At 36.7% G+C, this 22,354-nt stretch overlaps 1 protein-coding gene across 2 annotated transcripts in view; it reads left to right on the top strand.

Moving 5' to 3' along the window:
- Positions 1-22,354, top strand: part of LOC104983728 (Golgi pH regulator) — a 46,218-nt gene that overhangs the window by 15,229 nt on the left and 8,635 nt on the right. For both annotated transcript variants that reach the window (XM_010833248.1, XM_010833247.1), the window contains exons 4-10: positions 2,332-2,438; positions 2,992-3,093; positions 9,139-9,259; positions 9,998-10,078; positions 14,521-14,630; positions 16,524-16,612; positions 17,773-17,865. In XM_010833248.1, the coding sequence (XP_010831550.1) occupies positions 2,332-2,438; positions 2,992-3,093; positions 9,139-9,259; positions 9,998-10,078; positions 14,521-14,630; positions 16,524-16,612; positions 17,773-17,865 (703 nt within the window). The remainder of the gene's footprint in view (positions 1-2,331; positions 2,439-2,991; positions 3,094-9,138; positions 9,260-9,997; positions 10,079-14,520; positions 14,631-16,523; positions 16,613-17,772; positions 17,866-22,354) is intronic.

The following is a 22,354-nucleotide window of genomic DNA, read 5'->3' on the forward strand; positions in this document are numbered from 1 at the left end:
TGGAAACAGTGTCAGACTGTATTTTTCTGGGCTCCAAAATCACTGCAGATGGTGACTGCAGCCATGAAATTAAAAGACGCTTACTCCTTGGAAGGACAGTTATGACCAACCTAGATAGCATATTCAAAAGCAGACACATTACTTTGCCAACAAAGGTCCGTCTAGTCAAGGCTATGGTTTTTCCTGTGGTCACGTATGGATGTGAGAGTTGGACTGTGAAGAAGGCTGAGCGCCGAAGAATTGATGCTTTTGAACTGTGGTGTTGGAGAAGACTCTTGAGAGTCCCTTGGACTGCAAGGGGATCCAACCAGTCCATTCTGAAGGAGATCAGCCCTGGGATTTCTTTGGAAGGAATGATGCTGAAGCTGAAACTCCAATACTTTGGCCACCTCATGCAAAGAGTTGACTCATTGGAAAAAACTCTGATGCTGGGAGGGATTGGGGGCAGGAGGAGAAGGGGACAAAAGAGGATGAGATGGCTGGATGGCATCACTGACTCGATGGATGTGAGTCTGAGTGAACTCCGGGAGTTTGTGATGGACAGGGAGGCCTGGCGTGCTGCAGTTCATGGGGTCGCAAAGAGTCGGACACGACTGAACTGAACTGAACTGATGCTTCCCTTATAATTTGTTTTTCTTACATACACTATGATGTATCAAACTGATCGAATTTTCTATTTTACATTGACCATTAGAAAATGTAAAGCTAAATTTATGACCCACCTGTAGCAAGTTTCTAGAACTCTAAGGTATGAATTTTCATAATAACCATCAGGCCTAGCCTGATATTCTACCTAGATTTTGCCATTGTTTTTCCTCCCTTTCATATTACCTTGTAGTTTTTTTCATCATCTTGTATTTAATATATACTTATAAGCCATTTAACTACTTAACCTTCTTTGAAACCAGGCCTAGTTTTAAGTCAGTTTAAAATCAATAAATACAAAGGACACCATCAAGAAAGTTTACCGATATCCCAGAAATGGGAGAAAATTTTTGTAAACCATAAATCTGATATAGGACTTCTATTTCGAATATGTAAAGAACTCTAACAACTCAATGATAAAAAGACAAATAACACAGTCAAAAATTAGACAAAGGAAAAAAAATGGACAAAGGATCTGAGTAGGCATTTCTTCAAATAAGATATCCAAATGATGGAAAAGCTAAAAAAAGGAACAACCCAAATGTCCACCAACTAATGAATGGATAAACAAAATGTGGTATATCCATACAATAGTATGAATATTATTCAGCCATAAAAAGAAGTGAAACATTGATAGATGCTGCACATGGATGGACCTGGAAAACTTAATGCTAAGTTAAAGAAGTCAGTCCCAAAAGATCATATATTACATGATTCCATGTACATGAAATATCCAGAATGTGCAAGTCCATAGAAACAGAGTATATTGGCACTTTCCTAGGACTGGTGGTGGTGGTGGTTTAGTTGCTAAGTTGTGTCCGATTCTTGCAATCCCCTGGCAGGAGTCCAGCTAGCCTCCTCTGTCCATGGGATCCTCCAGGCAAGAATACTGGAGTGGGTTGCCATTTCCTTCTCCAGGGAATCTTCCTGACCCAGGAATCGAACCCGGGTCTCCTGCACTGCAGGCAGATTCTTTACTGACAGCTACACAGAAAACTCCTCTTCCTAGGACTGGGGAGGTTGAAAGGAAAGGAGAGTGATTGCTAATGGGTACTGGGTTTCATCGTGGACTGATGAAAATGTTCTAAAATTGATTGTAGTAATGGTTGCACAATGTGAATATACTGAAAACCCTTATATTGTACACTTTAAATATGTGAATTATGTCTCAGTAAATTGTTATAAAAAGTCCTAAAAATCAATAAATAAAATATTTTATAAGCAGTAGTGAAAGTAATCATGCAGATCAGATGTTTAGTTATATTGAGGTTACAGAAGAAGTATTTATGTGTCTTTATAATGCATATTATTAACATTTATTTTCTTTTAATTCTTATATTGAAATATGACTCCCAGTGTTAAGTGAAACAATAATCATCTACCAGTAATAATATATATTGATATATGTTATTATATATTGCCTATGATTATAACCAGAGCATTAACAGTCTCAATTAAAAAAATGAAATTCTTAGGAGGTTACAATGGCCATATATACCTTTCAGAACTTTATAATAAATTTTTTAATCTCTATAAATGAGTAGATAGTAACAGCCTAGTTGACTACTAAGATGAAATATATTCAGTATTGAGTTCAAAGAGCAAGAGATCCTTTGGAAGATTAAAGAGAGTGAAAATAGCTGCCCTTTTCCCCTCCTAGTGATAATTCTTTGACATTTGTTTCAGCTCCCGTTATTTTCACTGGAAAATGAACCTGTGTGTAATTTTGTTGATCCTGGTTTTCATGGTGCCTTTTTACATTGGCTATTTTATTGTGAGCAACATCCGACTATGTGAGTATTTTACCCTCATATCAGCACATGATTTAAGATGAGTGTTCTTAGGGATTGAGGCTGCAGAGAGCTTCATTTCTATATTACTTTCAGTAGCTACTGTTATTTGGGGGCACCTCATACACAGCATCTTTAAAAGGTTAACACAAAATAAATATTAAATGAATGATTAGGTTATTTGTCCTGCCACAACTTTATTTCTCTTTCTACTAGAATGTCTTTCCTTTCATTTTTCCAGTTCAGGGTACTATTTTTACTTTTTGATTTGTACTGGGGATTGTTATTAGTACTTTATCAGAAAATTACTTTTCCCCCCTCTTCAACTGTCATTTTAAAAGACTTCTTCATTCTTAAAAAAAAAAGTCTCCCCTAACTCAACTAGATTTCTCTTACAATGGTAAGAAGTTTAGAAAACAATTTCTAAAACTTATGTTGTTCCACCAATCATTTACCAAGTGAGCAAGGCAGCCAAATATTAATTAGGATGATCTCTTAAACTTATGTAAAGAAAACTTTTATATATACTTATTTCACCTTGTCTCCTCTTTCTTAGTACATAAACAGCGACTGCTTTTTTCCTGTCTCTTATGGTTGACCTTTATGTATTTCTTCTGGAAACTGGGAGATCCATTTCCCATTCTCAGCCCCAAACATGGTGAGTGTATGTGGTAGGGAGGGGAAAAGTGTCGTTTAGTATTTTCTACTTTGAAAAAAATCAATTTTTATAAACTACTTATTATGGGAAACACAGCAAGTTATTTCTCTAAAAAAATGTCTGGTTTTGAACTGAATTTTTCTTTCATCCTAGGAGGTATCAGATGCTGGTTTGGTAACAGACTTCTGTCATTTTAGAGCAGGAGTTTTGACTTTAGGTTAGTGAATGAACTTTAAGGGAATAATGGATTGAGAAAGGTATCCTTAACTTTAGCCCCCTGGTATTTTATGCAGAATGATGGGAATGTATATGTATATTTGGAAGTGAGATATCCATAAGCTCTTATGAGATTCCCAAAGTGGTCTGTGACCCAGAAGGTAAATGGTCAGTGCTCAAGTGATAATGAAGATCGTCTCTAGGGAGTGTATGTATTCTGGGAAAGAGCAATGACATAAAACTCTACTGGTAGATGAAAAGCTTTTTAGGAGTTAGTGTCTCTCCAAACAAAAAAGTTCATTTTAAATTCAACAACCGGTCGTGGACAGAGCCCTGCTTTCTATGCTCATCAATGGGCAAAATCCCTCAACAAGCAAGTTCTTCTAGAACTACTTCAGAAATAAATACTCCTCCAGAATATATATACATATATATATATATGTGTGTGTATGTTAGATTAGAGCACCTAACTATAATGGATCTACTGAGACTTTCATATACTGAAGCTTTTTTTTTTTTAAATACACATCTTTTCATTTTACTGTCCTGCTGTGCCTGTTGGAGAAGGCAATGGCAACCCACTCCAGTACTCTTGCCTGGCAAATCCCATGAATGGAGGAGCCTGGTGGGCTGCAGTCCATGGGGTCGCTAAGAGTCGGACACGACTGAGCAACTTCACTTTCCCTTTTCACTCTCATGCATTGGAGAAGGAAATGGCAACCCACTCCAGTGTTCTTGCCTGGAGAATCCCAGGGACGGGGGAGCCTGGTGGGCTGCTATCTCTGGGGTCGCACAGAGTTGGACACAACTGAAGTGACTTAGCAGCAGCAGCAGCTGCACCTATCAAGGTTCTTATAGCAGAAAACAGATTCTACTCTAACTAGTTTAAAGTAGGAAGTGGTTTATTACAGTGTATTGGGAGTTTTCAGAAATTCTGGTAAAGCAGGGTGTCAAACTTGAGTGCTGCATAGTAACAAGAAACACCCAACCACATAGTACTAAATTAGGAGGAAAAAGAAAACCATAGAAGTTGTCACCTCCCACTTAGGACCTATGATCGGGGACCAGACATTAGAAATGGCTCCAGCTGCTCCAGTTCCCAAGTGCTGTCATCACTCCCACATTATTCACGTCTGTGTTTGAGGTCTTACATGGACAAGTGAATGTGAGGCAACCCAGGTGACATTCAGAATCTTAGCTTCAAGGAAATCTGGGAAAGAGCTTTTGGCTTTCCAGATTCTGTAGGAAAAGAAGTCATGCTAGAAAGGCAGTGAAATGAGTGGTGCCTGAGCCAGTGTCTTGAATCTGCCGTACCTCCCATGTGTCCTTTCATGTCTAGTCACTGCCTAGAGCAGGGATCTGGGGGAGAGAGGTTTTAAGACTCTTCTCCAGGAGTGTCAGAGGAAATGTGCAGTTTTTAAAAGCATGTGGAATGTCATAATAACTGTGTATTTTTTAAATAAAAATAGTTATTTTGAAATTTCACGTAACATCAAAAAGCCCCCAAAAGTTAAGAAACACCAGCATACCAAAATCCTTTATATTCTTATCGTGTCATACAAGACTTTCCACATCCTGACGACTGTTCTCTTTCTCTATCTGTCCTCCAGTCCTGCCAAATTACTTAAAGTTTCTAGAACTGTTCTATCAGCCTGGATAGTCCTTCACCTCTGTTCTGCCTGGAAAATACCTATTTATTCTTTCAGTATTCAACTCTTGTCGATTCCTCTAAGAACTTTCCTGGCCATCATTAGGAATTGTCAGTTTCTCCTGCCTCAGTACACTTATATCACCTTTAAAACTTGTGATTACTTGTTTCCTTATCTAACTTCCTCATTAACCTGTGAGCTCCCTGAGGTCAGAGACTATGTCTTATTTACCATTATATCCTTAGTGCCTGTCATGGAACCTAGCACATAATAAGTGTTTAATACATATCTATTGAATTAGTGAATGAAAAAAAATTGGTTCTCCAAGGTGGTAGATGAGTTCAAGAATCTGACACTCTGGGTAGGAACTTAAGATTTGTTAATGTGATCAGCATGCCCATGTCATTGTATGGAAAAATTTGGAGTAGAGAGGCCCTGATGATATACTTCTCATATAAACTGTTTCAAATGAATGCCCAGAGAGAGATTTGTCTGTGATACTAGAAATGAGGGACACAAGTGGTAAGAGGACCCCAGGGCTGCTAACAGCGATAGTGCAAGCTCACATGTAGTTCAAAGGTATGACTGATGCCTTTTTCAGCCTTCTGGAGAGCAGTCAACTCACATAACCAGTGCAGCCAGACAGTGCCTGAGAGGAGATAAAGACTATCACATCTATTGTTCCATCCCTTTTTAAAATTCTGTGGGGATATCCTGAAGAATACACCCAGAAGAAGAGCTAACGAATAGTTTCAGTGTTAGTCTTTCCTTTGTGCTCCAGTAAATAAGCATTTTGGTTTTATTTCGGAATGTTCAAGTATCTAATTAATTTGACCCTGTAAAAGAAATAAGGAGGAAGAAAAGTTTAGGCAATAACTGGGAAGCAGCGAGGCTTACACTGCCTTTTTAGAGCTTTTCCCAGACTGTCTCAACAACCAGTGTGGTTTGTTGCTATGGAGACCATGGAAGAAACTATAAGATCCAGTCTTTACTTATGTGAAAAAATGTCTGTAAAAGTATTCCTTGTGCAGTGCCTGCACCTAGGAAGGTCGGAAGACATTCCATGGTAGGAAAGAGTAAGAGAAACTAAGAATCATATGAAGTTAGAAGGAATCTGTGTGAGCAAATAGCAGCAAATCACTTAATCCATCTGACTTTCCATTTATGAGCTAGAAAATAAGAATTATAATGGTTAACCTTTACTTCATAGAAATACTGAGATTAAGTAGATAGTATTAAAAGTACTTTAAGCCAGAAAAAGATACTTAATAAAGGGACAGTACCTTGAAGGGAATAAAAGGGCACATTTTTCCAGTTTTTTATATAACCTGTATTAATCCCTTAGGGTTTTTTTTTTAATGTAACTTGGCAATAGTTATGTATCCACAGTTCAACATTTGTTGAACACCTTTCATGTTCCAGGCAGTAAGTAAAGATCAATAAGACATGATTCCTTCCTGTAAAAACGATACAAATTCAAGAGATATGTGAAGAGTACCTTCAACAGAATTTGGGTTTATTCATTCATTTAACATTCTACAAATATTTGTTGAGCACCTAGTTTATGTTAAGTGCTAGAGATACAACCATGAACAAAAATTATCATAGAAAATTATGCAGCTAAGGATATCAAATTTATTGCAAGCCCTTAGCATCAACTTTTCTGAGGAAGTGATATTCAAGCTGAGATTTAAAGGACAAAACCAAAGGTATATTCAGCAGGAAGTCACAAGAGACATCATGTAAAGCCCTGAAGTGTATTCAAGACCGAGTAAGAGACTGAATAGAAACTAATGGTATAGATTTTTTTTATTGGGTGACCAGACAGTTGATGATATCATTTGCTAAGAAAAGTAATACAGAAAAAGGAAGATAATTTTAGTTTAGGATATGTAGAATTTGTGTTGCCTGTGCACATCTAAGTGATATTCAGTAGGTAATTAGATACACAAATCAGGAACTTAAAAGTACAGATTTATCTGTCCTCTTGGAGATAATTCCAGGAATCTAACAAATTAGATATCATCAGCTGAATGCTGTTAGGTGAAACTGGGGAAACAGGCAAGATCACCCAAGGAAAATGTAGACTGAAATGAAAGAGGGAATTCTAGTCCATGGAGAACAAAAACAGACCGAGAAAAAGCAAGTAGAGAAGGAAAACAGAAATGGTAGTATAAAAGCCAAGAAAGACAAATAATGCAAAATAGGAACAATTCAATGTCATAAATGATCAAATAAAACATGGATTGGAAAATGTTGAATTTTGCAATCAGAAGAAAATTTCTGACCATATTATGATAATGGCTAAGAGTCCAGGCTCTGGAGCTAGGCTGTTTGGGTTTAAATCCTGACTCTGCCACTTATTAGCTATGTTAGCTTGACTAAGTTACTTAACTACTCTGTGCCTCCATGTCATTGTCTGTAAAATGAGATGTTAAGTAATATCCACCTGAGTTGTTATGAGAATTAAGTGAATTAATACAAATAGAATACTTAAAACAGTACATAGTATATAATAGGTGCTTGGTGAATATTACCTATTATATTGCCATTGTGATTTTTAGTGAAAGCACTTTCATTCAGTGTAGAACAGTGGGATGAAAGCTGAATTGCAGCCAGTTGAAGAATAAATGGACATGAAAGAAGCTCCTCCATTTAAGGGGTAAATAGAGAGGGTTGGTAACTAGATGTACACTCAAGGCCAAGGACAGACTTTTTCTTAGGAAAAAAACTTGAAACTGAAAGGAAAAAAATCAGCAAAGAAGGAAAGATTGAAGATAAAAGAGAGGGGGAGAGAGAGAGTGGACAGACAGTAGAACAAATTTTAGAGGAGGTAGAAGGGGCATTAGATCAAAAGCACAGGAAGAGAAGCCCTAGCTGTGGACACCGTCTTGTTCTGAAGAGGGTAAGTTAGAAGGATGATTGCAGATGTAAATGTTTGAAGATAGTTGATGTCTAATAACTTCTTCCTTACGTGATAAGCACATTAGCTAAAAAGAACAAAGATTGGAAAAATGGGTTAAAGTATATCTGCTAAGGGGTAGAGGGAGAGATGGCTAACCAAGGGCAAGAAAAGGATTCCTTGGTAGTGAATGATTTCTGTTAAGACTAGAGACCATACACTTATAATGGCATCAATGTCAGCATGCATTCTAGTAGTTTTGGGCAGCTCAGGCACGGGCACTGGGAAGGCAGAGTGTCAGGTTGATCTAGGGTTAGGAGTTTGCAGGATCAATGCTTTAGGAGAAGAGTAGGGGCTGAGGGTCCTGAGAAGAGAAGTTAAACAAGCTTGGAGTCCAGGTTCAGCAAAGAAGGAATTGGAAGGTCGGGGATGCAAAAGACTAGAAACCAGAGATCACAATGAGCTCTAAAATGGGGTAGTGGAAATACAGGCACAAGAGGACTTAAATATTGGAAGTACAGCTTCAGAGCCCGTAGAACTCCTGAATGGTCCCTCTGGTGTTAGGCCATAGGAGTGGATGGCTGAAGTCGACTCTATCCTAGAAATAGAAAGTGAGACCAAATTTGAACTCGTTTTTCCCTGTGACACCAGACTTCCTGAGTTACTCTTAGCATTGCTTTCTTTTACTTATTCCAAATATATCAAAAATAGCATTTATTTTAACTACCATGCTGATTTTCAGCATTCTCAAAAAATAGGAAACAATTGATAATTGGAATAAAATTGAGTATCTAAAACTCATATACTTACTCATTCTATAAATTCAACCCATTTATTAGATGCTTTATGTGCTTCTTGGTGGCAAAAATGAGTAAGACATAGCTAAAGAACTGATGACATTAGGGGAAAATATGTAGACTGAAGGTAACTGTAGTGGAAAGTATTATCTCCTATTTATACTTTTCTAACAGATTTGCTTTCCCAAAAGTACTACTTTGTTAGAGTTCACGTTACCTTGAGTAAATAGTCAGCAAATGTTATTTATTGTTATTTTACCATTACCCAAGAATAGAGATGATTCTGGAAGCATTTGGGATAAGAAGAAAATCAATAGACTTTTATATTTATTAGAGAAAAATCCACATATGAATAATTAATTTAGCTTATGTAAGTTAGCTAAAAGTAATGGTTGTTGTTTTCAGTGATGTTTCCTTTTGCTGTGAGATGAAAGCCGATTTATCTGTATCACCTGGCATTAATGTGCTTTCATATTTTTAGGGATCTTATCAATAGAACAACTCATCAGCCGGGTAGGTGTGATTGGGGTGACTCTCATGGCTCTTCTTTCTGGATTTGGTGCTGTCAACTGTCCGTATACTTACATGTCCTACTTCCTCAGGTAACGAGAATTTTGTTTTTCTTTTCTTCTCATTACTTCTTGAATACATATGTAACATCATGCCCCCATCATTAATACTTAAATATTAGATCTATGATACTGCCTTTTTATTCTTCTCTGTTCTTTTGGATATTGGCCTAGGAATCTTTCTAAATGAGTCTTATTACTTATATATTGCTGGCCCTTGTTATTCTACATTTATTTTTAAAATGGCAATTTCAATCTGACCTCCAACGCCTTTCACTCCCACCTTTTTTTTTTAATATAAATTTATTTATTTTAATTGGAGGTTAATTACTTTACAATATTGTATTGGTTTTGCCATATATCAGCATGAATCCGCCACGGGTATACAAAGCACATTTCTAGTGGACAGCAATGTGAGCCAGTCCCAACTTCAGGAAATTGGTTCCTCCCAAAAGTAAAACAGTAGACGACAATGCCAAGTTAGAAGTGTAGATACACATATATCCTAAATGTCACTGGATCAAGTCTAAGGAAATCTATAAGATAGCTAGTTACCTTCTGCTCCCCTGAGGCCCCAGGACTATTGGCTATTAAAAAGTGACAATAAAAGCATTTTTTTTTGCTTATTATACTTATTTTAATATTCCCCAGGAATAGTACAGTTCCTTAAATTACTGGGTAATGATTGAGGTTCCTGTGTTTCTCCAGCTGCCCTGTATTATGCCCAAAGATGGAACCCCAAACTCTGCTAACAGCTTATGCTTATTATAGGAATGTGACTGACACAGATATTCTAGCCCTGGAACGGCGACTGCTCCAAACTATGGATATGATCATAAGCAAAAAAAAAAGGTAAGCTATCAGCATATTAAAAACTTGTGCTGTTCAAATTTCTCAACAAGGAAATTTGACATGACTGGTGCTAACAGGGAATTTCATCTCATTTATTTTTAAGTTAGGGAACCACCAGAGACTTTAGTGTCTAATCTTGTGTGAAGGAAAATTTTCAAATCAACCTTACTTCCTAACTTCAAATATAAATTCTCTTAGATAAATATTAGAATATCTTTTATATTTGAAGGTATTCTACATTGAGTATTTTAACAGTCTATTGTCCTGCATTTTTATAAACTTTTTCACAGTTTGTTTCAACCTCCTTTTCTCCAACTACTTTATAAAATCCTTCACGTCTTCCAACTATTGTTGTTGTTTTTATTATTTAAAAAGTACTTTTAAAATGTTTGTTTTCAAAGTGGCATTTCTAGAAGTTTGTGTCTCAGTAGGTAAAAGCACAGACGCTAGATTCAGACTATCTGGATCTGAATCTTTGGCCTACAACTCAGTGTGACTTTAAGGTAGTTGCTTTATTTCCTTATGTCTTGATTTACTTATCTATAAAATGGAAATAATAATAAAGACTTGAGTGACATGCAGACTTCTTAGAATAGTGAACTATAAATAGCTAAGGGAACTATTAATAATCTCAGCAGGACAATCATTTGGTTTTAATATTTTGCCTTTATTCATTCATATGAATGAATCATTCACTTAATAATTGTAGAAAGCCTAGTTTATGTTGGACACTGTACTAAATGCTGAATAGTACATAGAGATAGAATGATGAGCAAGGTAATCAATTCCTACCTTCGTGAAACTTATTAGTCTACTCTTATTAGAGTTAGTATTACTCATATAAAAATGATGTCATAGAAGTTTTAAGTTGATTAATGTTTTTCCATTTCATGTGTCTTCTTTCAACACTTTCCTATAGTAAGATACATAATCAAGTCAGAAGACTTAATGTAAGAGAGAACAATAGATATTAGAATGATAAAGAGGTCCAGATTCGCCAACTAATTCTTTATCTCCATTTGTATACATCTTCACTAGGGGACTGGAAGTAGATACACATGTGTATACATTTATTTACTTATATATGTTTCGTTCACATTCAAACTATACAGTTTATTTTACATGAATGAATATGAATGTTGATTTTTAGAACACAACAATAAGAGCGATGTTATTCAGTATTAAAACATACTGTTTTATATAGAAACATACTGTTTGGATTCCCAGGATTATTCTCCCTTTTACTATATTTACTTTATTCATGTAGAGAGATGAATATAAAGTCATGACGCACATCAAATGCGGATGTGTACTTTTAAGCCGTTTCATCACTAATCTGTCTTAGGATTTGGCTCTGATCTATACATGAACCCCTATAGACCTTGGTAAGTCAGGATCTGGGATGCCTTGTGGTCCTGCAGCATATCTTCATAATTTGAGTGGCTTTCAGAAGAATCAGCCTCCCAATTTGACCTAATTATCACAGTTCTCTACCTGGTAGAGCTAACAGTTCAAGTACAGCTAGATAAACTGCTTGCTAGAACAAAAAAATAACAGTCCTCAGAAAAATAAAACAGATTACAAAGTCAGTGAAATATAATATCTACAAAGACAAGTCTTCAGTCAAAGCTTGCTGGGCATACAAAGAAACAGAACTGTGTAACCCATATTCACGATAAAAAGCAACTAACAGACACTTAACTCCAGGTGGGCGCAGATAACAGCTTTAACAGACTTGAAAACAGCTATTATAAATACATTTAAAAAAATGAAAAAATATACAATATTAATTAGTGAACAGAAAAGGTGTCTCAAAAGAGAAATAGAAACTCTATTTTTAAAAAGAAGCAAAAGGAAATTCAAAAGCTGAAAACAACAGTAACTAAAATGAAAATTTTACTAGGTAGGCTTAGCAGAGTTGAGATGGCAGAAGAATCAATTAGTGAACTTGAAAGCAGGTCAATAGAAATTATTCAGTCTGAAGAATAGAGAAATAAAAGATGAAAGAAAAATGAATGAAAATCTCAGGATGAAGCACTATCAAGCAGTCCAACAGATACCTGTAGTTGGAGTCCTCTAGGACTAAGGAGCAAAAAAAAGTACTTACATAATGGCCAAAAGCCTCCCAAATTTAGTGGAAAACATTAATTTACAGATCTAAGAGGCTTAAGTCAAACACAAGTTTGACTAGTTTTATATAGTCAGATTGCTAAAAGACAAAGATAAATAAAAAATGATGAATAGATACAGTTGTTTGTGTTCAGTCACTAAGTCGTGACCAACTCTTCGCAACCCCATAGACTGCAGTATGCCGGGCTTTCTTGTCCTTCACTATCTCCTGGAGTTTGCTCAAACTCATGTCCATTGAGTCAGTGATGCCATCCAACCATTTCATACTCTGTTACCCGCTTCTCCTGCTTTCAATCTTTCTCAGCATCAGGGTCTTTTCTAATGAGTCTGTTCTTCACATCAGGTGGCCAAATTATTGGCATTTCAGCATCAGTCCTTCCAATGAATATTTAGTATGATTTCTTTTAGTATTGACTGGTTTGATCTCCTTGCAGTTCAAGGGACTCTCGAGAGTCTTCTCCAGCACAATTGAAAAGCATCAATTCTTCAACCCTCAACCTTCTTTCTGGTCTGATTCTCACATCTGTACATGACTGCTAGAAAAGCCATAACTTTGAATAATATATGGACCTTTGTCAGCAAAGTGATGTCTTTGCTTTTTAATATGCTGTCTATGTTTGTCATAGCTTTCCTTCCAAAAAGCAAGCATCTTTTAGTTTCATGGCTGCAGTCACTGTCTGCATTGATTTTGGAGCCCAAGAAAATAAAATCTGTTACTGTTTCTACTTTTCCCCCATCTGTTTGCCATGAAGTAATAAATCTAGGGGAACCATGAAGAAAGTAATACAACTTGGAAACTACATTGCATTCACTCAGTATCCAGGTAAAGGTCATTTTAACAGGAAATGGTTAAGTCAGTGTGGCCAATACACTTAACATTCTTTTTGTTTTTTTTAATGCTTTTTAAAAATTTTTGTTTATTTTTAAATTTTTGTTTATTTATTTATTTTTGGTTGCACTGGGTCTTTGGTTGCTCTGCGCAGGCTTACTCTAGTTGCAGCAATTAGGAGCCACTCTTTGTTGTGGTGCGAAGGCTTCTCATTGCCGTGGCTTCTCTTGTGGAGCACAGGCTGGCTCTAGGGCACACGGGCTTTAGAAGTTGTGGCACATGGACTTAGTTGCCCCAAGGCATGTGAAATCTCCCCAGACCAGTCCCATGTCTCCTGCATTGTCAAGCAGATTTTTAACCACTGGACCACCAGGGCAGTCTTCTTTATTGTTATTATTTTAGCCAATGGCTTAGTTTAGCCTTCAGAAATACCATATGGTATTTGGTACCATTGGTACCATTTGTATTGGTCCTAACCATGAACACCAGTGCTGCTTCTTTATCCTTACCGCTTCTATCTCTTGTCACCCTTTTGAGGTTAACGTTGAGTTAAATTCTTCTTTAGTTCTACAAATCTACTTTTATTAAACTCATCCTGTGTTTGGTTTTTTTTTAAGCCCATAGGCCTTGGCCTATTGTACCCTTCAAGTAACGATTTATGAACAAATGGTCTATTTTTCCTCAAAAGGACCCTGTTCTTAATATCTGTGTGATAGGCTGGAACATGCCAGCAGCCACCACTGACGTGGTAGGCCCTCCCATAAACTGATAGGAAGGACAAATGTCCCACTGATTTATTCAGTAGTAGGAAGAGATTGACATTAGAGAGAGAATGGTGCTTTAGAAGAGGCCAGGTTTGTGTGATTTTCTGATTTTTTTTTTTTCTCTTGTCAGCTTCTGAAAAGGAAGGAAAGAAACATTTATTGAATTCCTACCCTGTACCTGATCCTTTATCTAGGCATGTTAGCTATTATTTTATTTTGTTCTTAAATGATAATGGTAATAAGTAAATATATTGTTTCATTGATCTTCATAATCATCCAGACATGAGGACATGAAAACTCTAAAGCCTTACAGTTTCCAAGTGGCAGATCCAGTCTTCAGATTTATTGCCAACTCCAATTCTGTGCTCCTTCACCTTTTCCACATTCCTTCTGGGAGTGTATAGTTTTCCCTCAGTTGTAAGCAGTAGAAAAGTAGGACTCTAGAATTCAATCCTTCCCTGAACAGCTCAGCAAATGAAAGGAGCAGCTGTGAGACGATGAGAATGGACTTTGAGGGTCCATGCTCCTTTGCTGAGGTTTTACATTTTCTTTTTTTAACAGTAGGTCCTTGTTGGTTATCTATTTTAATTATAGCTGTGTGTCCATGTCCATCCCAAACTCCCTGACGATCCCTTTCCCCCATCCTTACTTCCCACCATTCCCCACCCCCGGCAACCATAAGTTCATTCTGTAAGTCTGTGAATTTTCTTTTATTTCAGGATGGCAATGACACGGAGGACTATGTTCCAGAAGGGGGAGGTGCATAACAAACCATCAGGATTCTGGGGGATGATAAAGAGTGTTACTACTTCAGCACCAGGAAGTGAAAGTATCCTTTATCCATTGGCTTGTTTCTTTTTCTCAACTCTGGACCAAAGGCAGAAGAAAAATTAGTGTTGGGACAGGACATTCTCTTCTAAGATACCTGACTGCATCAGAGCTCAGCTGGCCAGGACTGGGCTTAGGAAATAGAAAGCCATAGATAATCCTAAAATAATAAAACTATTGTCTTTGAGCTGAAGGGATCCAAACAAGTCAGTCTTTCCATTTTACAGATGAGAAAATAGACCCAGAGAAGTTAAGTCACACAGTGGCTTGTGGCAAAGGTAAGACCAGAACTGTGGTCTCCTTAGTTCTTTCCACTACACTATTATATTTCCCAACTCCAAAAAACCACCACGAAACAGTGGCTCCCCAAATGACTGGTTTGTATATGGATTGTAAGGGCCCATTTCTAAAGCAGTCAGTTTTAGAAACAAATTTTAAGCAGCTCTTTATCTCCAGTAACTTTTTTGTTTAAAGAATCAAGGAGATTGTGTTAAAGAATTTGTCTTGGTCCAGCTGGTTGCAGTGTAAAATCTCTGTGGCTACCAGGCTGTCAAGCCAAAATTTGGTGTGATGGACTAGAGATGAGATAGCTTATGCATATTCCTCCCATCTCTGGCCTGAGGAAGAACAAATTCCCTTTTACCTCAGTTGCAGGAAAAGAATGTAACCTGTTCTTGCTATAAATTAATGATATACCTTTCTGGTGTGACATGCAGGTAGGAATTAGAACAAACGAAAAATGGGATGACCACAGGAGAGAGGGGGAAAAAAGGTGACTTTAAATTTATTTAAACATTTATTTCACGTCTCCTATTTCCAGACAGAGTGCTAAACTGATGAGCAGAAGATAGCCTCTTTCCTCAAGGAACTTACTGCCTAATCATGGGGGAGCCAGACATGTAACTGAACCATGGTATTCAGTGGCCTGAACTGTGCCAACAGCAGCCACTACTGAGGAGCGAGCTGAAGGTCACTTGCTGATTTGGATAATAGACAGAAAAATCACAGAGAGGAGGGAGGATTTGGATTAAAACCAATTAAACTTCTGTTTTAGAAAGGGCTATCTTTACTATTTTTATTACTTAAAAATTTATGAAAGCCAAACTTTAGGTTTAAGCTATCTTAGCAACACTAAGCCAAGTCAAAAAAGTATCAGGATTATTTAACCTCTCTGAGTCCTTTCCTAAATGGAGAGGATAATCACACAGCCTCACTGAGTTCTTGGAAGGTGGCATAGAGTAATGGAAAGAGCAGACCTCGGAGTAAGGCAGCTCTGACTTTGCTTCCACGCCTATTAGCTGTGTGACTTTGAGCAAGATATTTGACTCTCTGAGCTTTACTTTCCTTATCTGCAAAATGGATAATGACACCTATCTCATGGGATTATTGTGAATGATAGAAGATAAGATCTATAAAGAACTGAAGAAGGTAATGTCTATAAATCTCAGCCTGTATTAGAATTCAGTAAACATTAGATCCCTTTTCCTAGCATCGTATTTATTCAAGATAATTCAAGAGAAAACTTTGCTGTATATTTTAGGTGTTTTTCTTACTATGTAACTAACCTTTTGAGATTTCAAAAATGACATTTGACTTAAGCTAACTAGATAAAGCAAAAATAAACAGAACTACCTACCCAAGCCACTTTCAAGCTAGTGTAAAACTGAGTGGTAGGTGTTTGGTGGTGGTGCTCTTAATGGTAAAGCTTTTATACACCTGTGTCTGAGATTGAAAAAATAGTTCTGAAATAGTACTGCTGGCTATGAAGCAGGAAATTGAAAATATGGGCAGTTCCTAGGACCCGCTATAGAAGAAACCAAAAGCATGTGCTTTATTCATTGCTATTCCTTGAAACTTCTGTGTGATTTAAACCTTGATGCCCCTTTTGTGCCAGATCTTACTCTCATTCAACAGGAAGTGGATGCTTTGGAAGAACTAAGCAGGCAACTTTTTCTGGAAACAGCTGATCTGTATGCTACCAAGGTACAGAGCAAGGAAACTGAAGTGTGGTTTTTACCAATGTGATTGAAGAGAGAGCAAGACTAAATAAGCTTTGTAGCATCCTCTGTGGCCAAGCCATGTAAGAGGCACCTCAGTAGCTTCAGTATCAGTCATGAAGCATTGATACCTGGATTCTTTGTGACATTGCTTCTACCAGTAGCAAAACTCTTAATGAAACACTCTCAAAAATGGAAATTATTGGAATAGTCAGAAGAAGCTTTTAATCATCTAGAAAGGTTGCACACGTCACTTCCTACTGATGGCCAAGATCAAGAAGGTGGTTCCTATGGTAGCTCCTGTGATTGTTTTTTATTCTCTTGCAAGTTAGTAATATTGTAAGAGCAGTAAGATATCTGCCATGGTCTGTTGTTATTGTTTATTCCCAAAGTCATGTCTGACTCTTTTGTGACCCCATAGACCATAGGCCACCAGGCTCCTCTGTCCATGGGATTTCCCAGGCAAGAATAGTGGACTGGATTGCCATTTCCTTCTCCAGGGTATCTTCCTAACCCAGAGATCGAACCCAAGTCTCTTGCGCTGGCAGGTGAATTCTGTACCACTGGGCCACTAGGGAAGCCCTTGTTGTGGTCTAGCTCTATTTTAAAGGCGCCAGATTAAGAAGAAACCTAACTGCAAAAAGCAACTTTCCTATGTACACCTAAAATGCAATGTAATTTAAACATGCAAAATCTATTACTTAAGATTGTTCCAACTATTTTAATCCTTTTTGAGGATCACTTCACAGGAATAGCTGCATAGGATAGAGATAAACATAGGCTTTGGAGACAGGTAGACCTGAGCCTAACTTCCCTTACTCACTAGCTGTGTGTCCTTAAGCAAGTTATTTAACCATTCTAAGCCTTCATTTTCTTATCTGTAAAATTAAAAAGGACATACCTCATAAGAGTTGTTGTGAAGATTAAAGTAGATACTGCATGTAAGGTGTTTATCCTAATTTTTGGTTTAAAGTAATCATTCAGTAAATTTTCCCACTACTACTATTATTGTTATTTTAATATTATTATCATGTGTGGTTTTAATTCTTAGCCTGAACAGTGATTCATAGAGGCAGAAATATTTTTGTAGAATGTAAATATACATTTTGCTAAGACTAACCATGTTTTGTATTTGTTCTCCCTCAGGAGAGAATAGAATACTCCAAAACTTTCAAAGGGAAATACTTTAATTTTCTGGGTTACTTCTTCTCTATTTACTGTGTTTGGAAAATTTTCATGGTAAGTATATTTTTTTAATTGTCAAGGTTTAGATAATTTGCTCTAGTAATGGCAGAGAGAAAATTGGGTCTGGTTGAGGCTGTGAACTAAGTTCCAAATCCAACTGCATCCACAGAGCATGTCATCTTTCACGTATCTGAGCCTCTTCCCTCTCTTCTTTTTGGGTCACCTAGAAAAGGGAGGTTGCATTTTTCTTCTGTCAGAAATCATTAGTAAGTTCTTAGGTTGTGAAATATATGAAGTGACTATAGAAGTTTCCTGTTTTACGCCCTACTCTTCATATTACTCATGAGTACATGACTGTATATAACACGACTCCAGCCTTCAGCTCAGAATAGAAACCACCTGTCCTTTTTAATAATCTGTATATACCCAAAAAAGTAAATTCTAAAACATATTCCTACAGATAAATTCATCTTCTGTGCTTCCAGCTTTTACTCTTTTGTGGCTTGCCCTCCCACTCTATTCTTTATGTGCATTTTACGCACCGCTTTATTTGTCTTTACTTGTGACCCATCTGCAGGTATTAATGGATTTCAGTGTGATTATAAAAAAGGCTGATTTGACTTTCTGGTTTGATGACTTTCCCACTGAGGCTGTGCTTGCACAAAGAGGAGCTTTGTCAGCTTGTTAGTTAATTTTGATCAGTGTAGATGAATGGAGGATTCTAGATTTAACAGATCTAAATGTTATAAAAAATTGATGTTAATACTCATGCAGATGACATTTTTAAATCTTGACTTCTTCAGTGGGAGAGGATAAATAAAGATAGTGTATTCAGTTATCAAGTATTCATATTATTAAGCTACTAAAGGTTTTTCCTGAGATGCAGCCTTTAGGAGAGTGTAACATTTTTGTGTGTATGTGTGTGGACCATTTGTTTATTTTTTTTTTTTAATTTATTTATTTTAATTGGAAGTTAATTACTTTACAATATTGTATTGGTTTTTAACAGTTTTATTGAGATATGATTGACATTCAGTAAACTGTACATATTTAACATACACAATTTGGTAAGTTTTGATATATGCGTATACCTGTGCAACAGCCATCACCCAATCAACATAGAGAACATATCCATCCATCACTTCCAAATGTTTCCTCAGGCCCCTTTGTCTCTCTATACTTTGTAGTATTCCACTGTATGGATGCACCACAATTTGTTTTATCTGTTCACCTGCTGATCAATATTTGTTTGTTTCCTGTTTGGGAATATTAGAAATAAAGTTGCTGTGAATATTTGTCTACAAGTCTGTTTTTGGACATGTGTTCTCTTTTCTCTTGGGAGAAAGCCTTTGCTTGTAGAATGGCTGGATCATATGGCAGATATGTTTAACTTTTGAAGAAATGGCCAAACTTTTCCAAAGAGGTTGTACCATTTTACATTCCTACCTGCAGTATTTGAGAGTTTCAATTATTCCACATCCTTGCTAACACTGTGTAGTCAGTCTTTTAAATCTTAGATGTTTTAATAGATACGAGGTGGTACTAAATCATTTTAATTTGTATTTTCCTAATGCCTAATGATGTTGAACAACTTTTATGTGCTTTTTTGCCACCTGTGTATCCTCTCTGGTGATTTATCTATTCAGATTTTTTGCCAGTTTTTTAATTGTGCTCAGTCGTTCAGTCATGTCCAACTCTTTGCAGCACATGGACTGTAGACCGTCAGGCTCCTCTGTCCATAGAATTTTCCAGGCAAGAATACTGGAGTGGGGTGCCATTTCTTCCTCCAGGGGATCTTCCCAACCCAGGGATTGAACCTACATCTCTTACATCTCCTGCATTGGCCTGCGGATTCTTTACCGTTGGGCCACCTGGGAAGCCCATTTTTTAAATAGGTTCATTGTTTTGTTGGGCTTGAGAGTTTTTCAGTATATTCTGGTAACCTTTTATCAAATATGTGATTTTAAAATATTTTCTCCCATCAGTGACTTGGCTTTTCATTCTGTTAGCAGTATCCTTCAAAAATCAAAGGTCTTAATTTCAATGGTGTCCAATTTATCCTTTTTTTTATTATAGATTATGCTTTTGTGTTGTATCTAAGAAATCTTTGTCTAACCTGGGGTCACAAAGATTTTTTTTTCATATGTTTTCTTAATATGAAAAATATAAAATAGAAATTTTACAGTTTTAGATTTTACATTTAGGTCTGATCCATCTTAAGTTTAATTTCTGATACGATATTGGAGTATGAATCCAAGTTCACTTTTTTCACGTAGATATCCAGATGTTCTAGTACCATTTGTTGAAAAGAGTATCCTTTCTCCATTGAGGCAATTTTGCAATTTTTTCAAAAACTAATTGACCTTATGTATATGGGTCTGTTTCTGTTCTCTTTTTTTCTGTTGAGATTTATATGTATCTTATATATTTACTTCTGCCAATACCACACTGTCTTGATCAATATGTCTTCCAATCCCTGAACATGGTACAACTCTTCGTTTATTTAGATTTTCTTAGTTTTTCTCAGCAGTGTTTTATAGTTTTTGGTGTACAGATCTTTCTCATTTTTCATCAGATTAATCTAAGTATTTAATTTTTAGATGCTATTATAAATGACAGTGTTTTTATAATTTTCATTTTCAAGTGTTAATAGTATATAGATATACAATTGATTCTTATATATTGATTTTATATTCTGTTACCTTGCTAAACTCTCTCACTGTTTTCCTACATAGACAATTCCATCCTATCTTCTCCTCCTCTTCAAGCCTTACTGCACTGACCAAATCCTCCAGTAACAGAATTAAGTAAAGCAGTCACCCTGATCTCGTTCCTGATCTTAGGGGGAAAGTATCCAGTCTTAAGTATGGTGTTAGCTGTTGGTTTTTCCTAGATGCCTTTATCAGATTGAGGAATTTTCTTTTATTAATAGTTTCTTAAGTGTTTTTAATCATGAAAGCATGTTTGATTTTGTCACTTCTGCATCTATGGAGATGATCATGTGGTTTTTCTTTTTTAGTCTGCTAATACAGTAAAATTAATTTTTGAACATTAAACTGACCTCACATTCCTGGAGTAAACCTTACTTGGCCAGGTGTATTATCCTTTTAATGTTTTGTTAGATTTAATTTACTAATGTTTTGTTGAGTTTTTGCATCTATGTTTATGAAAAATGTCAGAGTGTAGTTTTCTTGTTAACGTCTATGGTTTAGGTGTCTAACCTTAAAGAACAAGTTGAGAAGTATTTCTTTCTCTTCCAACTAGTAGAAGGGTTTGCATGGAATATTAATATATTAATAAATTAATGAATGTGATATATAATTAAATTCTATAATTGAATGTTAATATATAAATATATTAATAACTTTATTAAATGGAATCATGCGATGTGATCTTTTGTGGTTGGCTTCCTAACATAATGTTTTCAAGGTTTATCTATATTGTAGCCTCTATCAATAAATACTTCATTCCTTTTTATGATCAAATACTATTTATTCCATTATATGGATATGCCACATTAATTTAAAGTATCCACTCATTAGTTGATGAACATTTGAGTTGTTTTATTGTGACAGTTCTGGCCACAGTAAATAATGCTCTTGAGCATTCATGTATAAGTTTGTTTTGGGGCTGTGCTGGGTCTTCGTTGCTGTGCAGGCTTTTCTCTCGTCGCCGCGAGCAGGGGCTGCTCTGTTGTTGCAGCGCAGTCTTCTCGTGGTGGTGGCTTCACTTGTTGCAGAGTACAGGCTTGAGGGTGTGTGGACTCCGCAGGTGCAGCACATGGACTTAGCTGCTCTGTGGCATTTGGGACTTTTCTGGACTAGGGATCAGGCTGTGTTTCCTGCATTGGCAGGTGGATTCTTTACCTCTAAGCCATCAGGGAAACCCCATGTATAAGTTTTTATATGGACATGTGTTTCATTTCTCTTAGATATATATCTGTAGAAGTAGAATTGCTGGGTTATATGCTTACTATATGTTGAACCTTCTAATAAACTGCATAACTACCAGGCTGTTTTCCAAAGCATCTGCACCATTTATATTCCTGCCAGCAATGTGTGACGGTTGCAATTTCTCCACATCCTCTCCAACACTTATTATCTGTCTTTTTAATAACAGTCATTTTGTTGTTCAGTCACTGAGTCGTTTCCAAGTCTTTGCAACCCCATGGACTGCAGCACGCCAGGCTTCCCTGTCCTTCACTATCTCCGGTGTTGGCTCAAACTCATGTCCATTGAGTTGATGATGCCGTCCAACCATCGTATCCTCTGTTGCCCACTTCTCTTCCTGCCCTCAGCCTTTCCCAGCATAAGGATCTTTTCCAATAAGTGAGCTCTTCACATCAGATGGCCAGAGTATTGGAACTTCAACTTCAGCATCATTATCCCAATAAATATTCAGGGTTTATTTCCTTTAGGATTAGATTGGTTTGATCTCCTTGCTGTCCAAGGGACTCTCAAGAGTCTTCTCCAACACCACAATTCAAAAGCATCAATTCTTCAGTGCCCAGCCTTCTTTATGGTCCAGCTCTCACATCCATACA

Source organism: Bison bison, unplaced genomic scaffold (genome assembly GCF_000754665.1).
Source record: "Bison bison bison isolate TAMUID 2011002044 unplaced genomic scaffold, Bison_UMD1.0 scf7180017863325, whole genome shotgun sequence".
In the NCBI taxonomy this organism is placed as follows: domain Eukaryota; kingdom Metazoa; phylum Chordata; class Mammalia; order Artiodactyla; family Bovidae; genus Bison; species Bison bison.